This window comes from Microtus pennsylvanicus, chromosome 9, assembly GCF_037038515.1.
Source record: "Microtus pennsylvanicus isolate mMicPen1 chromosome 9, mMicPen1.hap1, whole genome shotgun sequence".
In the NCBI taxonomy this organism is placed as follows: domain Eukaryota; kingdom Metazoa; phylum Chordata; class Mammalia; order Rodentia; family Cricetidae; genus Microtus; species Microtus pennsylvanicus.
Window position 1 is genome coordinate 45869635 of NC_134587.1, and position 19219 is coordinate 45888853.

At 49.1% G+C, this 19219-nt stretch overlaps 1 protein-coding gene across 1 annotated transcript in view; it reads left to right on the top strand.

Annotated features, from left to right (window-relative positions):
• Positions 1–3819: 3819 nt before the first annotated feature.
• Hmcn2 (hemicentin 2) overlaps positions 3820–19219 on the top strand; it is a 155436-nt gene continuing 140036 nt past the window's right edge. Inside the window, exon 1 of the mRNA XM_075985770.1 lies at positions 3820–4211. Within this exon, the coding sequence (XP_075841885.1) occupies positions 3953–4211 (259 nt within the window). The 5' untranslated portion in view covers positions 3820–3952. The remainder of the gene's footprint in view (positions 4212–19219) is intronic.

Consider the following 19219-nt stretch of genomic DNA (forward strand, 5'->3'; position numbering starts at 1 on the left):
CGGGACTCTGGCGGCCCCTCTTGTCCTCAGGAACTCCATCTATTCTAGTCATCAGTCCTCTGCCTTCCTGAGAACCCTGTCCCCTGGCTCCTACAGGAGAGAGCAGGCCCTGGAATCTGCGCTGCCATCCTAGAAAGGAGCCAGCCACTCCCTGCTCCAGCCACACAGTCCAATCCTTACCCCTTTTTGTTCAGTCTCTCCAGCAAAACATGGCTGGCTCAGGTCTCCTACAGTTTGCAAAGGTGCAAAAATGTCAGAAATCTGAGTCAGAGGTGTCCCCTCCGCCACCACAGAGCACCCTGACAGCATGCCTGAGAGAAACCTGGGGTCTGGGTCAGTTCTAGAAGCTCTGAGCACTGGGCTCCTACCGGAGTCGTTGCCCTGAATATCCAGGACAACCATGAGCAATGGGGCGGGGGTGTCCCTGGTTTTTCCAGAAAGGCAAACAGAGGCACAGGCCAAGTCCTGCATGATCCAAGAGCTTCCCTTTTATGAGCCTCAGTTTCCCTATCTGGAGGGGATCTGGTACTCAGCAAGGATTTGGCACATGATATAGTCCCAGTCTTTGAGGGACACAGCAGGCACCCTGGGGAGGAGGGCCGGAAGGGACGAGGTGAGCAGGGCAAGCTAGCATCTGACGTGCTCCAGACCAGGTACATGTAGAGGTCAGGTTATAGTGAGAGCAATGAATGTCTAATGTCCTAGGTTCTGCAGGTCCCTTACTGCCTCGGGTCCCCCTGCAGACACAGGCCAGGCATGGTTCTGAGCCACAGATCAATGGTGTGGTGTGTTTCCCTTAAAGGCTGCGGCCACTGGAGCTCTCCTCAGCAAGCATGTGTTGTATTAGGAAACAACACTAAGATCATGCCTTCTGTAAACAGCGGAAAATTGTGGGCTCTCTTGAGATAAAATAAAATCAGGCTCCGGGGGGCTGGGGAGGTAGAGGTAAAGGCATGGAGCGGGTTCCAGCGGCTTGGCTGGTTTGTACCTGCATGACACAGGTATCCCTCGTTTTGGTTCCATGGCCATGTTTACATCCCTTGGGGAGCTCTGAGCATCTGAGACACCTGTGCTTAAGGCAGCCACCTGCATCTCTGGGTGGGCAACGGGATCAGGCCAGATGGAATGGTGGCAGATGCCTGCCCGAGGTTCCCTTCCGCGGGCACTGGGGGAGGGCCAGGCTGAGCTAGCTCTGAACTTTTCCTTCCATCTCTGGGGGGACCTGGTGGTTCTTGCTGAGTGGTGGGATGACAAGAAACATCTGCAAACATCTGCAAGCAGCTCATGATTTTTCCTTCCAGCTCTTGATATTTTTCTCTTTAGACTTATTTGTCATATTTCATATATGAGAGTTTTGCTTGCTTGTATGTGTGTGTAACACATGCATGCTTGGTGTGCATGAAGATTAGAAGAAGGCACTAGGCCCCCTTGAACTGAGTTGTTATGGGTAACTGATCCACCATGTGGGTGCTGGGACTCACACCCGAGTCTTCCGCCAGAGCAACCTTGTCTTAAGCACAGAGTCACCCTCCAGCCCCCTCCACTTCACTGAAGGTCACCAGGCAGTTTCAGAACTCAAATCTAAATCTGGGTAGGGTGACTTATACCTATAACACAGGAACTTGTGAGGCTGAGGGAGAATCCCTGGGTTCAAGACCAACCTGGGCTACATATTGAGACCCCCACTCCACCCCCGTGAAGTTCAAGTCCATGGTTCTCTCCACCCCTTGTTGTCTTTGGGTCCGTCCCTGACCTCCTTGGAGAGATTTATGGCTTCCAGGCATCTGCAAACTCTGTCCTCTGAACTTCAGCCACTGTGAGCGGCCTGAGGGTGCTAACAAGGCCCACTTGCTTCTCTGGTTAATATTCCAATAGCTCCCAATGCCTTTCAATAAACCCCAGAAGGGCTGGCGAAAATGTAAGGTCCTCCAGGTTCTAGCCCTTGCCCCTCTCTTGCCATTATCCCTTTCAGGGCCCCCTGGGGGTCCACTGGTGGCCTATGCGCTCCTTGCCTCTGCACACAGCTCCAGCTCTCAGTGCCCTTCCTCTCCTTTCTGCTGGCTTCTCAGCTTCTCAGCCTCCCTCCCTGGCCTCCTCTGACCCCTTAGGCTCAGCCCCTCCCTCCTCCGAGCTCCCAAGCTCTGGATAATTCTGCTGTTGGCACTTATCTCGCTGGCTTAGAGTGATTTGTTTACATCTCCCTCCTCCTCAGGATGGGGACCACACTCCTTTATCTCCTTAATTCCTGTCCCCACAGCACCTCTTCCAGTACCTGACATTCAGCCGAGCCTCAGCTAATGTTTGCAGACTGAATGACCCAGTCCTCTGTCCTGGGTCTGAAATGGCACCATTTGGTTCTTGGTCCTGCTTGCTACTGCCTTCCCACAGCTGGGGCCCCTCTCCTCACTCCAACAGCTGACCCAGCCCTGCGCAGGCTCTGGGGGCAGTTGCAGCCTTTACCCAGAGAGATTTAAAAAGCCAGTTTGCACAAGGGCAGAAGATTCGGCTTCCCATTGAACTTGGCCTTGTGGTCCTAGCTTCTGCCATAGCCCACGAGACATTTCCCTAGGTCTCTGGCCCTCATCTAGACTCGGGTCTCTGTGCCGTGTCTGCCTGCCCCCTGCCCATGGCCATGGCTCAATAACCCAGCATCTCTGATACCCACCTCCCCTCGCAGGTGGCAGAGAGATCTCTACTGGGTTCATGTCATGTACCAGGCTCCGGGTCTCCATTGCCACAGAGCTCAGCTGTAGGCAGCTGTACACACCCAGGCATGGTCCCAGGGCTACAGTTTAGTCAGAGCTAGGACAAGGACACAGGGGCTCTTGGTCCATAAGGGCAAAAATCACCAGGAGTGTACAGTCTGGGAGGGTGAAGGACTTCAGAATGGAGGGAGCGACCTCCGCCCAGCCCGATGGTGGAGGAAACATTCTGCCCAGCCAAGTGATGGAGGAATACCCCAAAAGTCCAACTGCAGAGAGAGCGCTCCCCAACTCAGCCTGATTGCAGAGAGAGTGTCCTCTCTTACCCAGTGGTGGAGACAGCAACCTCACCCACCCAGTTGACAGAAGAGCCCTATCAGGTAGAAGATGGCTGAACTCAGCCTGGGCAGTCACTTCCGTGTGCCCCAGCCCCTTCACGTTGCAATCCACGAGTCTAGTTAGGAAGGTGACCAGAGGAGTGTGTGCCCAGCGCTCTGGTGTCCCCATGTCTGCAACAATGTCTTACAATATTCAGAGGGAGGCAGCAGAGACAAAGGAATTTGGGATTTTTCTATATTTGGCTTCTGATGCTGCCTACACTACCTAGTAAATGGGTTCTTCTCTCTCCGAGCCTCGGATAACTTGTATCGAATAAACCGGTTTGATCTTAGTATCAGCCCCTCCCTGCGCCCCACTCCCCGCGGATTGCGGCAAGCTTCCAGATAATAACTGTGGGATGCTGTGCCCATGGTGGATGCCAGGCTCAGGCTTGTCGATTTTTAACAAGAATAATTACAATATCTAGGAGACTCAGAGCCTCTGGGTCCTTGAAAAGGCCGGGTGGAGGTAGCAGTGGCTGCAAGGCCTGCCTGAGCCAGGCTTGGACTGCTCGTGTGTCCTCTCCGCCCCCGCAGAAGGGCCTGCAGGTGTCGGTGGCTTCCCGCACCCTCATCCCTGGCGCTTGGCCGCAGCGGCCCCACCTCCCTCCTGCAGTCTGCCCTGCGTCCTCCTCTAACCTCGGGGCTGGACCAGAGAGCCGCGGGGCTGGGAAAGTTTGAGTCACGCTGTGGGGCGGTTGGGGGAGGGGGTGAGGGAGGCGGGGTGGGCGTTAGGAACCGCCTCGGGCTCCCACCAGGGGGACCCCGCCGAGCCCCTGTCCGGTGAACCCACTGGAGCGAGACAGCACTGCCACCTCTCACTGCGACCTGCGCGTCCCGTCCCGTCGCTGCTGCAGCCTGCTCCGGCTCAGCATGACGCCCGGCGCGCTGCTCTTGCAACTGCTAGTGGCGATCTCGACGGTAGTGGCGGAGGTCACGTCTGACGCGCCCACGACGGCACTGTCCCCCGCCACAGGAGATGCCACCCTGGCCTTTGTCTTCGATGTTACTGGCTCCATGTGGGATGATCTGATGCAGGTGATCGACGGCGCCTCGCGCATTCTGGAGCGCAGCCTGAGCAGTCGAAGCCGGGTCATCGCCAACTATGCACTGGTGCCTTTCCACGACCCAGGTAGCGCCCTGGTGGTCCTTGAGGTCGGCCCCACCCCCACCCCTTGGCTTCCCCGGTGCACCTGGCCCTCTGCGGTGAGCGTGATGGCAGAGCCTGAGCGCCTTCTCGCCCTTTCTCACTGCCTGGCCACGCCCTCTCCGGCACCCCCTCCTCCCCAGGTTGGCACAACCCAGGTTGAGAGTTTCTAGCAGGCAACCTCACCCTTCTGAGCCTCATCCTCTTCATCGTGAAATGAGAAAATTGCTGAGATGTTGGCAGCAGGCGCCAGGAGCCTGTGCGGTTTTCATTTCTGGATTTTATTTTTTTTCTTCCCTTCCCTCTTTCCTTCCTTCCTTCCTTCCTTCCTTCCTTCCTTCCTTCCTTCCTTCCTTCCTTCCTTCCTCCTTCCTTCTTTCCCCTCCTTTCTTTTCACTTTTTGACACAGGATCTCATGTAGCCCAAGCTGGTCTCAAATTTGCTATGTAGTGGAGGATTGCCCCGAGCTTCTGATCCTCCTGCCGCAGTTTCTAGACTGCTGGCATCACAGACCAGCAACAACACACCCCCTTGTCTGGTATTGGGGATGGATGGGGCTCCATGCACTGGGCAGGCATTCTGCTGACTGAGTTACTTTCAATAAGACCAGGTTTTTCTTAGACTCATCTCCCAGCTTGTGCATGGGACCCCGGAACACCCCAAAGGCCACCCTTTTCGGGGTGAAATGCAGCCCTTTGTGGAACCCATCACGCTAGGAGTAACTCAGCCGGTTGCCTTTTCCCGTTGCCTGCCCATCTCAGCAGAGAGAAATCCCCAGCCAAGCAGGTCTCCTTGACTCCTGCTGATTCTTCATGCCCTACTTTTCAGCTGAGGGCTGAAAATGCTCCCTGGAAGGTCTCATCATGTGTCCCTTGCTCTCAGGGGAGACATGTCCTGCACGTCCCCAGCCCTGACTACTTCTCTCAACATTTTTAAAAAGTAGTATTTTTTTTATTCATTTTAATTTTTATGTGTGTTGGTATTTGGCCTGCGTTTATGTCCGTGTGAGGGAGTCAGATCCACTAAAACTGGAGGTACAGACAGTTGTGAGCTGACATGTGGGTGCTAAGAATTGAACCCGGGTCCTTTAAAAGAGCAGCCGATGTTTATAACTGCTGAGCCATCTCTCTGGCCCCGACTTTTTCTTTTTTTTAATGAAGAACTTGCACTGAAGTTGGGGAGAAGCAGGGGGTTGAGTTCCGCTCTACACTCCTGCCTTGCTCCTGAGGGTCACATCTCATTGTTCTCTTTGAAGTCAGCTGCTCTGTCTGTCCACGTGTCCATCCAGGCTAGCTTTAAAGGCAGATTCCAGGCAGTGCTGACCAAGTGTTTGAGGAGGCTCGCCAAGCCTATCGCGATGTGCCAAGCCTCTCAGGGGCACACTTGCCAATCACATAATCTTCAAGGGGCTTGACTCTCCCTATTTTAGTCTCTGGTGTCTGAAGATTTCCACCTCTGCTCTATGAGTCCATGGGGCTCCCCACCCCCATAAGCTGGATGCTGTGAGAACATAAGCCAGTCTCTATCTCCCCAACTCTCTCTCCCCCACTTTCTGTATAGTCTTGGACTCCTAAAGACATTATTCCTCTGGGGCCGGGTGTAGATATGATCCAGTCCTCCTACTTACCTTCGAGGTGGAGTGACTGAGACCCAGGGCACCAACAGGGTTTCCTGAAGCCACCTGCTGGATGTATGATGTTATTACTGTGTTTGCCCCTAAAACACTTGGCTCCCATTGCAGGATGGGGTAGCAGCTTTTTGAGACAGTGTCTTGAGCCCAGAATGGGGCTTCTGAAGGCCATGCTTGCTGTCCCTTCCTGGTAACGCCCCCCCTGCCTCCCTCACCCCCTCCCCCAACTAACTTCAGATGCCCTCTGGGTACTGAGTGGTATGTAGCCCCCCAACCTTCGAGGCTCAGTCCTTCCATTCTTTGTCCTTTTCTTCCTCCTTTCTAGCCATGTTTGTCCTCTGTGCTTCCTTATTTCTTTATTTCTAATTTTAAAATATTTATTTGTGTGTGAATATGCACATACCATGGCATGCATGTGGAATTCAGAGGACGACTTGCCGGAGGAGAGCTGGAGCGTTCTAAAACTGGAACGTAGGTTGACCGGCTTGGTGGCCAAGTACCTTTACCCACCAAGCCTTCTCGCCAGACCTCTGTACTTTATTCTAAATCCATTAAATTTTAAATGATGCTCATCTTTTTAAAAATCGGTAATAAAATACAAATCCAACTTCTCATTAAAATGAACTTTACTACAGATGTACGGAAATTTTTCCAATAGAAAATGGTCCTCCAGCTGTCAGGGAATGAAAACTTGCAATGCAACTTGCTTAAAAAAGAACAGTAGTTATCATTAAAAGCAAACATATATACAAAGTTCCACAACCCCGTTTTTCTTGTTCCCTCCCACTTTGAAGGGATGGAGAATACTCTAGAGAGGACCGGGGATCTGTGGGGAGGACCTAGATGCTCTAGAGAGGACTGGGGATGCTGTTGGGAGGATCTAGATGCTCTAGAGAGGACCAGGGATGCTGTAGGGAGGACCTAGATGCTCTAGAGAGGACCTGGATGTTCTAGAGAGGCCTGGGGGTACTGTGGAGAGAACCTGGATGCTCTAGAGAGGATCTGTATGCTCTAGAGACGTCTAGTTGATTTTGAAAGGACATATGGACTTTTTGTTTGTTTAAAACCCTGGAAGCTTTGCCTTTACAGCTCCATTTCTGGTGAAGAGGGCGTGGGTATCTGCAAACACTGGGGTAGACAAGAGCGCAGTTGGAAAGAAAGCTGGACCCCAAATTCAGATGCGCTACTGCAATTCACGTTCCTTCATTCAGCCTGTGTTTCTCTGGAGTTCGGGTTTCCACCGTGCACTAGAAAGCACAAACATTTATTCTAACAATTTTATGTCCAGTTTTACAACATGGAAAGAATTTTGGGAAGGACATGACCTCAGGAGGTGAAGAAAAGGGCCCTCTCTGCTAGAATCTGCCAAGCATGTGCCCTCATCTGGGCACTCTGGTAGCTACCTCACTTTAAAAATAATGAAGTGGCATGCATTTATTTATTTGCTGCTGTATACACTTGTGTGGATATGCCACAACACACATATGGAGGTCAGAGGACAAGCGTCTAGAATCAGCATTCTCTTCCTCCATGGGGGCCTTAAGGTTGATACAAGCACCTTTAGCTGTTGACCTATCATCTCACTGGCCCCTCCCAGGCTCCCCAAAACCAACCAAACCCTAAATCTAGCCCCAGGTTCCTTTCAGGGAAGATTTCAGAGTTCTATAAGGCCCAAAGTGGGAGGGGGCTAGGATTCATGCCAAGGATCCAGCAGCCTACTGGGGACAGTTTGGGGGTGCAGAACATGACGCGTTTAGCTGGACACGGTGGCTGAGGCAGGAGGATTGAAAATTCAAGCCCAACTTCAAGATGTTATTTCAAAATGAAAAGTGGAAAGAAAGTCACTTAGGTATTGGACCTGGCCATCACCCAGTGTCACGGGAGAGGACACTGGGTGTGGGGGGGACACACACACTGAAAGACCGAGAAGTGTCATTACAGGAAGGAACACTGGATGCGCTTGCTAGGGACACACTTGGAACAAGTGATTTCCTGGCTGGCTGGGTGAGGGCTGGAGGGCAGTGTGACATGTGGGGACAGGTGTGTGTGTGAGTCCTGCAGTTGTCCTGTGGAAATGGGGCGAAGTGGAAATGGATGTAGCCAATCCTGTTGCCCGTTGCCTGCTGTCTGTAGCTGCCAAGGATTGGGAGGCCTTGAATTTCCTTGTATGGGCTTGGAGCGCTGTGTCCTGAGCAGGCTTTACAGCTGGGGTCTGGCTGTGACTGCTGAGTCAGCAAATGGAATGCCTGTCAGTAGAGGATGAACTTGAGACTACGGGGGTTTCTGACCTGCCCCCCAGCTCTGGGTCCTGGGAGTGTTTTATTCAAGGGAGCCACTGGAGGGAGTCCAGAAGGGGTGCGCAGGGCCTTGCTGGTGCTTCTCGGGATGCAAGGCCTTGGAAACAAAGAAGGACTTAAGCTTTGGAAATCGGTTTAGTATGTCTTTCATTGCAAAAAAGCAGGACCAGCGAGATTGCCCAGTGGGTAAAGGTGCTTGCTGCCAAGCTTGATGAGCTAGGTTGATCCACCAAACCTGCATGGTGGGAGGAGAGAACTGGCTCCCCAAAGCTGCCCTCTGCCCTCCGTGCCTGTCCCTACCCAATAAATAAATGCATAAGGGACTGGAGCCACGGCTCTGTGGTTAAGAGCGCCAGCAGCCTTTCCTGAAAAGCTGGGTTTATTCTTAGCACTCACGTGGGGGCTCACGACTGGAATCTGTGACTCCAGAGGTTCTGACGCGCTCTCCTTAAGTGTCAGGCACACACAGTGTGTGTGCACAGACTTACATGTAGTCAAACACTTGCACACATAGATTGAAATAACTTAAAAAATTTAAAAATGTAAAAGAAAAGTTTTAGAAATCATAACTGGGTGTGGTCTCAAATGCCTGTAGTCCCTAGGACCCAGAAGGCAGAGGCAGGAGAACTGTATTGGAGAAGAGCCAAGCTACAAGGTTAGCCCTACTTCAAGTGAACAAACAAACAAGCCAATCTGGACAATTTCTAGAGTAGAACAGTGACAGATTTTCTGCTGCATCTGACTGGAAGTGTAGACAGCTTTGTGCTTCCCTCCACTAAAAGCTACAAACCCCCCATTCCCAGGGTGACTTTGTCTGTGGCTTTAACTGACTTGGCTGCAGTGGAATTCCTAGGCCACTTTGAACATTGGTGGTGGGTGGTGACTCGGTGACTCTTCAAGTGTGTAGAATGTCTGGGCATTTGAGCGGCCATTCTTAGCACAGCCACCCCACCCCCAACTTCCTGGGAGTTAAGGGAAGAGGCTAGTTTTTCTGTTGGTACAGCTCTCCAGGCTCAGTACAGTTTAAAGTGTTCATTAGCATCACCCCTGCCTCCCCCTCTCTCCTCCCTCCCTCCCTTCCTCCCTCCCTCCCTCCCTCCCTCCCTCCCTCCCTCCCTCCCTCCCTCCCTCCTTCCTTTCCTGCCTCCCTCCCTTCCTCTGTGATTCTCTTCTATGCATTGCCATTTCGTTGTTGGTTTTTGGGGGGCATGGGAGGAACAAATGGTTTTTCTCCTAATTCACTTGAGCACATTTTGTTGGTGGTACCAACAACTCAAGCCCTGGGGGGCGATGGATGGGGCCCATGCCAGAAAGTCCACTTCCACTGAGCTGCCCCTCCCCAGTGGTTAGTGTATTTCCTGGTCAGTTACCTTTTTATATCCTTTGTGATTCCTGGGGTTTGAAGGTCTTCGGTATTTGTATAGAGAACTCGGCTGAGTTTTCCTTTTTCATGTTTTTCTTTATCCAGCTTACAAGTGTGTTTTTTTGTTTTTCCACCATTAAAATTAGTTAGATGTAGATTTAATTGTTTTGGTTTTATTTTCTTGGCATTAAATCTCTTTACCTGTAATTAAAAATAAATTAGCCTACAGTGTAAAAAATCTAATATATAACCAGGCGGTGGCGGTGCATGCCTTTAATCTTAGCACTCAGGAGGCAGAGGCAGGCGGATCTCTGTGAGTTCAATGCCAGCCTGGTCTACAGAGCGAGTTCAAGGACAGCCAGGGCTGTTATATAGAGAAACCCTGTCTCAAAAAACAAACAAACAAAAATCTTAATATAATTTTATATCATAATTAAATACTATAATATTTACAATTATTAACAAATAAATACTTACGGAGGTCCATCTTATAAACTTATCCTTGCTCTGTGCATGTGTGCCCATGAGCACATGTATGTGTCATATGTGTACACTTGCTCCTGTGCATGTGTGCATGTGTGCCCATGAGCACATGTATGTGTCGTATGTGTACACTTGCTCCTGTGCATGTGTGCCCATGAGCACATGTATGTGTCATATGTGTACACTTGCTCTGTGCGCGTGTGCCCATGAGCACATGTATGTGTCATATGTGTACATTTGCTCCTGTGCATGTGTGCCCATGAGCACATGTATGTGTCATATGTGTACACTTGCTCTGTGCGCGTGTGCCCATGAGCACATGTATGTGTCATATGTGTACACTTGCTCTGTGCATGTGTGCCCATGAGCACATGTATGTGTCATATGTGTACACTTGCTCTGTGCATGTGTGCCCATGAGCACATGTATGTGTCGTATGTGTACACTTGCTCTGTGCGCGTGTACCCATGAGCACATGTATGTGTCATATGTGTACACTTGCTCTGTGCGCGTGTGCCCATGAGCACATGTATGTGTCGTATGTGTACACTTGCTCTGTGCGCGTGTGCCCATGAGCACATGTATGTGTCGTATGTGTACACTTGCTCTGTGCGCGTGTACCCATGAGCACATGTATGTGTCATATGTGTACACTTGCTCTGTGCGCGTGTGCCCATGAGCACATGTATGTGTCGTATGTGTACACTTGCTCTGTGCGCGTGTACCCATGAGCACATGTATGTGTCATATGTGTACACTTGCTCTGTGCGCGTGTGCCCATGAGCACATGTATGTGTTATATGTGTACACTTGCTCTGTGCGCGTGTGCCCATGAGCACATGTATGTGTCGTATGTGTACACTTGCTCTGTGCGCGTGTACCCATGAGCACATGTATGTGTCATATGTGTACACTTGCTCTGTGCGCGTGTGCCCATGAGCACATGTATGTGTCGTATGTGTACACTTGCTCTGTGCGCGTGTACCCATGAGCACATGTATGTGTCATATGTGTACACTTGCTCTGTGCGCGTGTGCCCATGAGCACATGTATGTGTTATATGTGTACACTTGCTCTGTGCGCGTGTGCCCATGAGCACATGTATGTGTTATATGTGTACATTTGCTCCTGTGCATGTGTGCCCATGAGCACATGTATGTGTCGTATGTGTACACTTGCTCTGTGCGCGTGTGCCCATGAGCACATGTATGTGTCATATGTGTACACTTGCTCTGTGCGCGTGTGCCCATGAGCACATGTATGTGTTATATGTGTACACTTGCTCTGTGCGCGTGTGCCCATGAGCACATGTATGTGTTATATGTGTACATTTGCTCCTGTGCATGTGTGCCCATGAGCACATGTATGTGTCGTATGTGTACACTTGCTCCTGTGCATGTATGCTTGTGTGTACACAGAGGTCAGTGTCACCTTATTTGAGAGACAGGATGTCTCACTGAACTTGCTGGCCTGGCTGACTTGAAGCAAGCTCCTGGCATCGGCCTGCCTCTGCCTCCCTGTTTACCCCTGTGTCCAGCTTTGGCATGGGTGCTGGGGATCTGAACTCAGGTCCTCAGGCTTGGGAGGCAGGCACTTTACTGACCGAGCCACCTCCCGCCCATATCCTTTCTTTTTCATCACTTGGTGCTTGCTTTGTTCCCAGATTACTTAACAGGAGGAATATGTCTGGGTTTTCCACTCTTTCTGCTGCACTGTGATTCTTGTGCCAAGAATACACTTTTTAATTATTAGTCTTAATAAAACATGTTAAGAGAGGGACCCCTGCTCTCTGTTATTACGGTGATGACTTTCTTTCTTTGTCTTCTGAGACAGGTCTCACTATGTAGCTCAGGCTAGCCTGAAACTCATAGTGATGGACTTGCCTCTGCCACCAGAGTGCTGGAATTAAAGGCGTGTGCCATTATGCCTATCTTTTTGCTTTGTTTTGTTTTGTTTTTTTGCTTTTGGAAATGGGCCTTATGTAGCCTACAACTTGCTATCTAGCCCAGGCTGGCCTAGAACTTGGCCTTTAACTGCTGACCCTCCTATCTCCGTCTCCCAAGTGCTGAGACTATAGGCATTTGCCACTCTCCTCCGCCACTTTCCCCTGTTTTCATTTTGGAGCTGGTTTTGTTATGCAAACCCAGGCCGACCTGGAACTCACAATCCCCTCGCTCAGCTTCCCCATTGCTGGAGTCACTCATGTGTGCTCTCATACCTGGTTTTATGTTTCCTTCTTCTTTTTACTTATTTTATTTCATATGCATTGGTGTTTTGCCTGCATGTATATCTGTATGAAGGAACTGGAGTTACAGATAGTCATGAGCTGCCATGTGGTTGCTGGGAATTGAACCTGGGTCCTTTGGGAGATCATCCAGTGCTCTTAACTCCTGAACCATCCTCTAGCCTCTTATGTTTTCCTATAAAAATTTTAGTCAAGTGTTTTTTCATAACAGTTTTAGATTTGAGAATCAGTGTGATGATAGAGCAGAATATATGTTATAATATGCATAATATATTATACATATAATATATATTATATGTGCATGTGTGGTATATGTGTGCACATGTGGTATACATGCATGTACATGGATGGTGTATACTTGTGGTGTACATGTGTGGTGTGCATATGTGGTGTACAAGCATGTGTGCAAGGTGTCCATGTGTGTGTATGTGTGGTATACGTGTGTGGGTTACATGTGTGTGATTGTGTGGTGTACATGTGTGGTGTGCATATGTGGTGTACAAGCATGTGTGCAAGGTGTCCATGTGTGTGTATGTGTGGTATACATGTGTGGGTTACATGTGTGTGATTGTGTGGTGTACATGTGTGGTGTGCATATGTGGTGTACAAGCATGTGTGTATGGTGTCCATGTGTGTGTATGTGTGGTATACATGTGTGGGTTACATGTGTGTGATTGTGTGGTGTACATGTGTGGTGTGCACATGTGGTGTACAAGCATGTGTGCAAGGTGTCCATGTGTGTGTATGTGTGGTATACATGTGTGGGTTACATGTGTGTGATTGTGTGGTGTACATGTGTGGTGTGCATATGTGGTGTACAAGCATGTGTGTATGGTGTCCATGTGTGTATATGTGTGCTATACATGTGTGGTGTACATGCACATGTGTGGGTTATATGTGTGTGATTGTGTGGTATACATGTGTGGGTTACATGTGTGTGATTGTGTGGTGTACATGTGTGGTGTGCATATGTGGTGTACAAGCATGTGTGTATGGTGTCCATGTGTGTGTATGTGTGGTATACATGTGTGGGTTACATGTGTGTGATTGTGTGGTGTACATGTGTGGTGTGCATATGTGGTGTACAAGCATGTGTGTATGGTGTCCATGTGTGTGTATGTGTGGTATACATGTGTGGTGTACATGCACATGTGTGGGTTATATGTGTGTGATTGTGTGGTGTGCATGTGTGGTGGTGTACATGCGTGTATATATAATATTCATGCATGTGATGTGGAGGCCCAAGGTCAGGGGCTGCTGCTGTTGCTCCCTTCACCTTACCTTTTTTTTTTTTTTTTTTTTTTTTTTTTGGTTTTTCGAGACAGGGTTTCTCTGTGGCTTTGGAGCCTGGCCTGGAACTAGCTCTGTAGACCAGGCTGGTCTCAAACTCACAGAGATCCGCCTGCCTCTGCCTCCCGAGTGCTGGGATTAAAGGCGTGCGTTCACCTTACCTTTTGAGGAACTACTTCTTACTTCTTCCTGAACCTGGAGTTCACTGTTTTAGCTAGACCAGCTGGCCAGTTAGACCCTGGAATCCTCCTGTCTCAGGACTGGGGTAACAGGTGCACACTGCCATACCTGTCTTCCTTCATGCTCAGGCAGCAGGCACTTCACCCGTTGAGTCATCTCTCCGGCCGTGGACAATATTACCAAAAGTCCGTACTTTGCTAGTTAGATATTGGTTTGGGGCAGAGAAGAGCAAAGAGATCCAATGCCGGGGCTTCCATAAGGTGTGTGCACTTCCAACAAGAGGCACACAACCCTGGCCATGCCTGATCAGATGCTGGCCAGGGCCCTCCAGCGTGTAGGGGATCATTGCTCTCTTTCCCTGCTGTCTCTTTGGAAGGTGTAGCTGGTATTTTCTTTCTCATTTATTTATTTAATATTTTTATGATGTAATTTTATATGCATTGATGTTTGGCCTGCATGTATGTCTGTGTGAGCAAGTCAGATCCACTGGAACTTGAGTTACAGACAGTTGTGAGCTGATATGTGGTTGCTGGGAATTGAACCCGGGTCCTCTGGAAGATCAACCAATGCTCTTAACCACGGAGCCATATCTCCAGCCCCTTATTTGCTTATTTATGATGAAGTCATGTATGTCGTTTGGCATGGAAGCCCAGGGTTTTTTTTGTTTGTTTGTTTCAAACTTCCTTCTACTCCAAGACTGCTTTGTTTATTTCCTGGCTCAGACCCTTCAGGCTTTTGTCAGTGGAGGCTTATGTGCTTGGCTTCTGCATTCCTAGCCATATTTCCTGTGCAGCGCATAAGAGTTCTTTAAACATTGTTCTTATTTACTGATACATTTATAACTTGGATATAAGGTCTCCTGTAGTCCAGGCTGGCCTTGAACTTGCTATATAGCTGAGAGTGACCTTGGACATCTGATTCTTCTGCCTCCCCTCCCTGATTACAGGTGTGCTGGGATTACAGGTGTGTACCACATCCCTTTATCCACTCTGGGGATAGAACCCAGGGCTCAGTGCATGCTGGGCAAGAGCTCCGCTAACTGAGCCACAGTCCCAAGCCCGACACTGTTAACTTTCAAACACTCCTCGGTACTAAAAGATGCTGCCAGTGGGCACACATTCTATAGAACTAGCTGATCTCCTGAGGATTCCTGGTTGTTCTTGTTTGGGGATGGTGTCAGCAGTCATGCCCTGGTGCTAAATGTGCTTGTTGCGGCTTAGAGGTCACCGCTTCTGAACCCCTTCATGGCAGAGCGGGGAGATCTGAGCATGCACAGAACTTGCGCGTGCTCCTCTCCGCATTTCTGATTTAAAATGTTCGGTTGTGTTTCCAAATGCTTGTCTGGGGGTTCTCAACAGGTGTGTGTGATGCATGCACATGGAGGTCAGAGGACGGCCTGCAGAAGTCAGTTCTTCCATGTGAGTCTAAACCTTGCAGCAAGCAGACTCTACCCCCGAGCCTTCCTGCTGGCCACTGTGTCTAGATACAGCCATATTGTGAGAGTTCATTTTGATCGTCAGTTTGACTGGATGAAGACACACCTCAGGCATTAATGAGGCACACTCCTGGTTATGCTTATGAGGGGATTCCTAGGGAGGGTAAACCAAGGGGGAAAGGCCACCCTAAAAGTAGCCCTCAGACCCTTTGAGCGGAGGGTGGGTCCCAACTGACTAAAAATGGGGACAAGTAGGGAGCCAGATGAAGTTGGCAGAACATGAGTGCTCCCTGTCTGCTACTTCCTGACTTGTAGACAGGAGGCTCCCCACACCATAAACTTCACCATTTCTTCCCAGCGTTATTAACCACAGCCTCTCAACCATGGGTCCAAATGCATCCCTGCCCCCTTGCTTCTGCTATGTGTCTCATCGCAACAGGAAGGATGCCCGACACACAGCCGTGTCCCTCCAAGAAGAGCATGCCTTCACACTGATGTCTCCAGCATAAATCACTACCACATGCATCGTGGCAGCCTCTTCCTATGTAGAGCCAGGCCGAACACATGTGGCTTATCTCTGACCTCCCGTTCCAACGCTGACAAACCTGGCTTCCTGCATCTGTCCGCTGTCCACTTACTCCATTATTCCATTCCAGCATGGACAGGCATGGGTTCAGAATCGTTAACTCCTAACCCCGTGGGAAAGGCCTTCTTAACCGAGGCCTGGCTTACTCTCCTTTGTCCTCTAAACCCCATTTCTAAAGTGACTTAAACCAATTTCTTCTCCTATTTTTAAACTTCATTTCATATCTTTGTTTTATGGCGCTAGAGATGGAACCCAGAACCAGGCTCTTGCTTCTGATTGTTTGAGACAAGGGTTTCATGTAGCCATGGCTCCCAGTGTCCCAAGGATGATCTTGAACTCCTGATTCCTCTGCCTCCACCTTCCAAGTGCTGGGATTGCAGGGTACACAATCATGTTGATTCCTTGTGCATTCTAAGCACATATTCCGTTGCTTAGCAACATCCCATCCCTTCATAGTCATAATTTTCAAACTATTCTGAAGTATTTATTCTTTCAGATGAAATATTAGGTAACAGAAAATCTCTGTTAACTTCTTTAAAAAATTCAGCTGTGGGCTGGAGAGATGGCTCAGCAGTTAAGAACATCGGCTACTCTTACAGAGATCCCTAGTTTGGTTCTACTCTGGGTAGCCAACAACTGCCTGTAAGTTCAGTTCTAGGTGACATAACGCTCTTCTCAGGACTCTTGGGCATCTACACTAAGGTACACACAGCCACACCTGCGTGTGCCGCACATGCATGCACACACACACACATGCACGCACACACACGTGCTCACACACACACATGCACACACACATGCACGCACACACACGTGCTCACACACACACATGCATGCACACACACACATGCACACACACACATGCACGCACGCACACGTGCTCACACACACATGCACGCACACACACATGCACACACACATGCACGCACGCACACACATGCACGTGCACACACACATGCACGCACACACACGTGCTCATACACACACATGCACGCACACACACACATGCACGCACACACACATGCTCACACACACACACACACAAATACAAGTCAAGTGTGGCGACGCAGGATGCAGAAGCAGGTGGTGAATATCTGTGAGTCTGAGGCCAGCCTGCTCTACATAGAGAATTCCAGGACAGCCAAGTGTACATAGTGAGATCTTGCCACACAAATAAATAAATAAACTAAATTAGAATTAAAATCTTCTAAAACTTGACTGTGATTTTGCTCAAAATTTCATTAAATCTTGAATCTAGCTATAATTACCATTTGAAGGAATCCACCCATCCCCAAAGTCCTGCTCGCCCCCCCTGGGGACACACTTCCTTTAGCCAGGCTCCATGATTTTCCTATAAATTCCTCCAGTTCAGTTAAGATTATCTCTAGCTGCATCCTTTCCCATGTGTTACCATTTTGGCCAGGATGTTTTTATCCATCATATTTTATTTTGAAAGGTTGTATTTCTGGGATGTTGGGGAACAATTTGTTTTCATGCAATTATTGCCTTTTAAACATTTTTTTTACTGAAGGCATGTATGTATATGCACGCATGTGCATGCATGCATTTGTGCATGTTCCTGCATGTGTGCACATGCACATGTGTGTGTGTATATGTGTGTGCATGTGTGTGTCTGTGCCTCTGTGTGTGTGTGTAGGCCAGAGGCTGATGTTGAGTGTGTTTTTTGGTCTCCCTTTGCCTTGTTTTTGGGGACAAAGTCTCTCTCCAGACCTGGAGCTCCCAATTAGACTAGGCTGGCTGGCCAGAGAGCCCCAGTGGTCCTCCTGTCCTCACTTCCCCAGGACCGGGGTTCTGGACACACACCAGTGCAGCTGGTGTTTATATGTGCTCTGACATCTGAATTCAGGTCTTCACACTTGTGCAGCCAGCACTTCCCTACTGAGCCTGCTCCCTAGGCCCTCAAGAGTTTTCTTTAAATGAAGCTTTAGCCTTTGGTGGTGTCCCCAGCTTCCTGAGTTGGCGCCCATCACGCACAGTCTGCAGAGTCTGCCTTGGAAGCCCGGCTGTGCAGAATCATTTCAAAGAATTGTGGTGACGGAAGGCATCTCGTCTTGTTTCTGGCTTTGTCATTTACAGGTCCATTCTTTTGGTAGTTGGTTGGTTGTTTCTTGGTGCTGAGGATCAAATCCAGGGCTTAGCGTACTAAATACAGACTCAAACACTGAGCTACAACCTGCTCCTTAGGATGCTGGCTCTTGATGTGAAGGTCTGTTTTTGGTTTCCTTTTGTTGTTGTGGTTGTTGTTGCTGTTTTGTTTGTTTATTTTTAAATCATTAGGTTAAGGACAGTTTTATTTCTAACACCCCAAACCAAAAAGCACAAAAACTTAACCAGAAGAAAAACCTAAATAAACCAGAAGGCAAAACAAACAGAAAGAAAAAGAATCCAATGAGTTGAGAATGCTGCTCAGTTGGGAGAGTGCTTGCCTAACTTGCACAAAGCCTTGGACTTGGTCCTTAGCACCACAAAAGGCTGGGAGTGGTGATCCAGCTCTGTAATCCCAGTCCTTGGGAACTGGAGGAGGCAGGAGGATCAGAGATTCAAGGTCCTCTTCCACTATATGGGAGTTTGAGGCCAGTCTGGGCTACTCGAGACCCTGTCTTAACACAAATAAAACACCCACACAAAACAAAAATCCTCTGTGTGGTTTGGGAACGGGTACCGATTTCAGCAGGTAAGTTTCCAGCTCTTGTTGTGGCGTTGCCAGGTCTGTTTCCTGTTGACATGTGCGTTCCCTTCCTTGTGACTGGTTCCCACATGCCTTGCTTTAGTCCCGTGGTCATGGTGACTATTGTCTTTAATGCTCAGCTGGCTTCTCGCTGGTGCATATGCGTGTGGGTTAATCTCTTCAGACCATCCAGGAAGTTCTTCCTTTCTGCTCTTTGTCAAGCTTTGGCTCAGGGTTCAGCTTTTCCAGTTAACACTCTGTTTCCTTCAAACACTGACAAACAGGGACTGGGGTGCAGTGGTAGAGCACAGGCCCCGGGCGCCCCGGCAGGACAAAACCCAAACTCGAGGAAGCAAAGTAAAGACACATTTATAAAACAGTCTAATCATACAGTGTTCAAGAAATGCAGATTTTTAAAAAATGATTTATTTATTTTATGTGCATTGACGTTTTGCCTAGGTGTATGTCTATGTGAGAGGGTTGGATCCCCTGGAAGTGGAGTTACAGATGGTTGTGAGCTGCCACATGGTTGCTAGGAATTGAACTCAGGACTTCTAGAAGAGCAGTTAGTGCTCTTAACCGCTCAGCTATCTCTCCAGTCTGAAATGCAAACTTTAATATTCTTATGTCTTTCCAGGCTCTGTGTGTGTGTGTGTGTGTGTGTGTACATATATGCACTTGTGCATGTTCATGGGTGTGTATGTTTATGTGTGTGTATGTATGTGTTTGTATATGCATGTGTTCGTGTGCTCATATGTGTGCATATGTGTGCAACACGTATATGGCCAACTTATA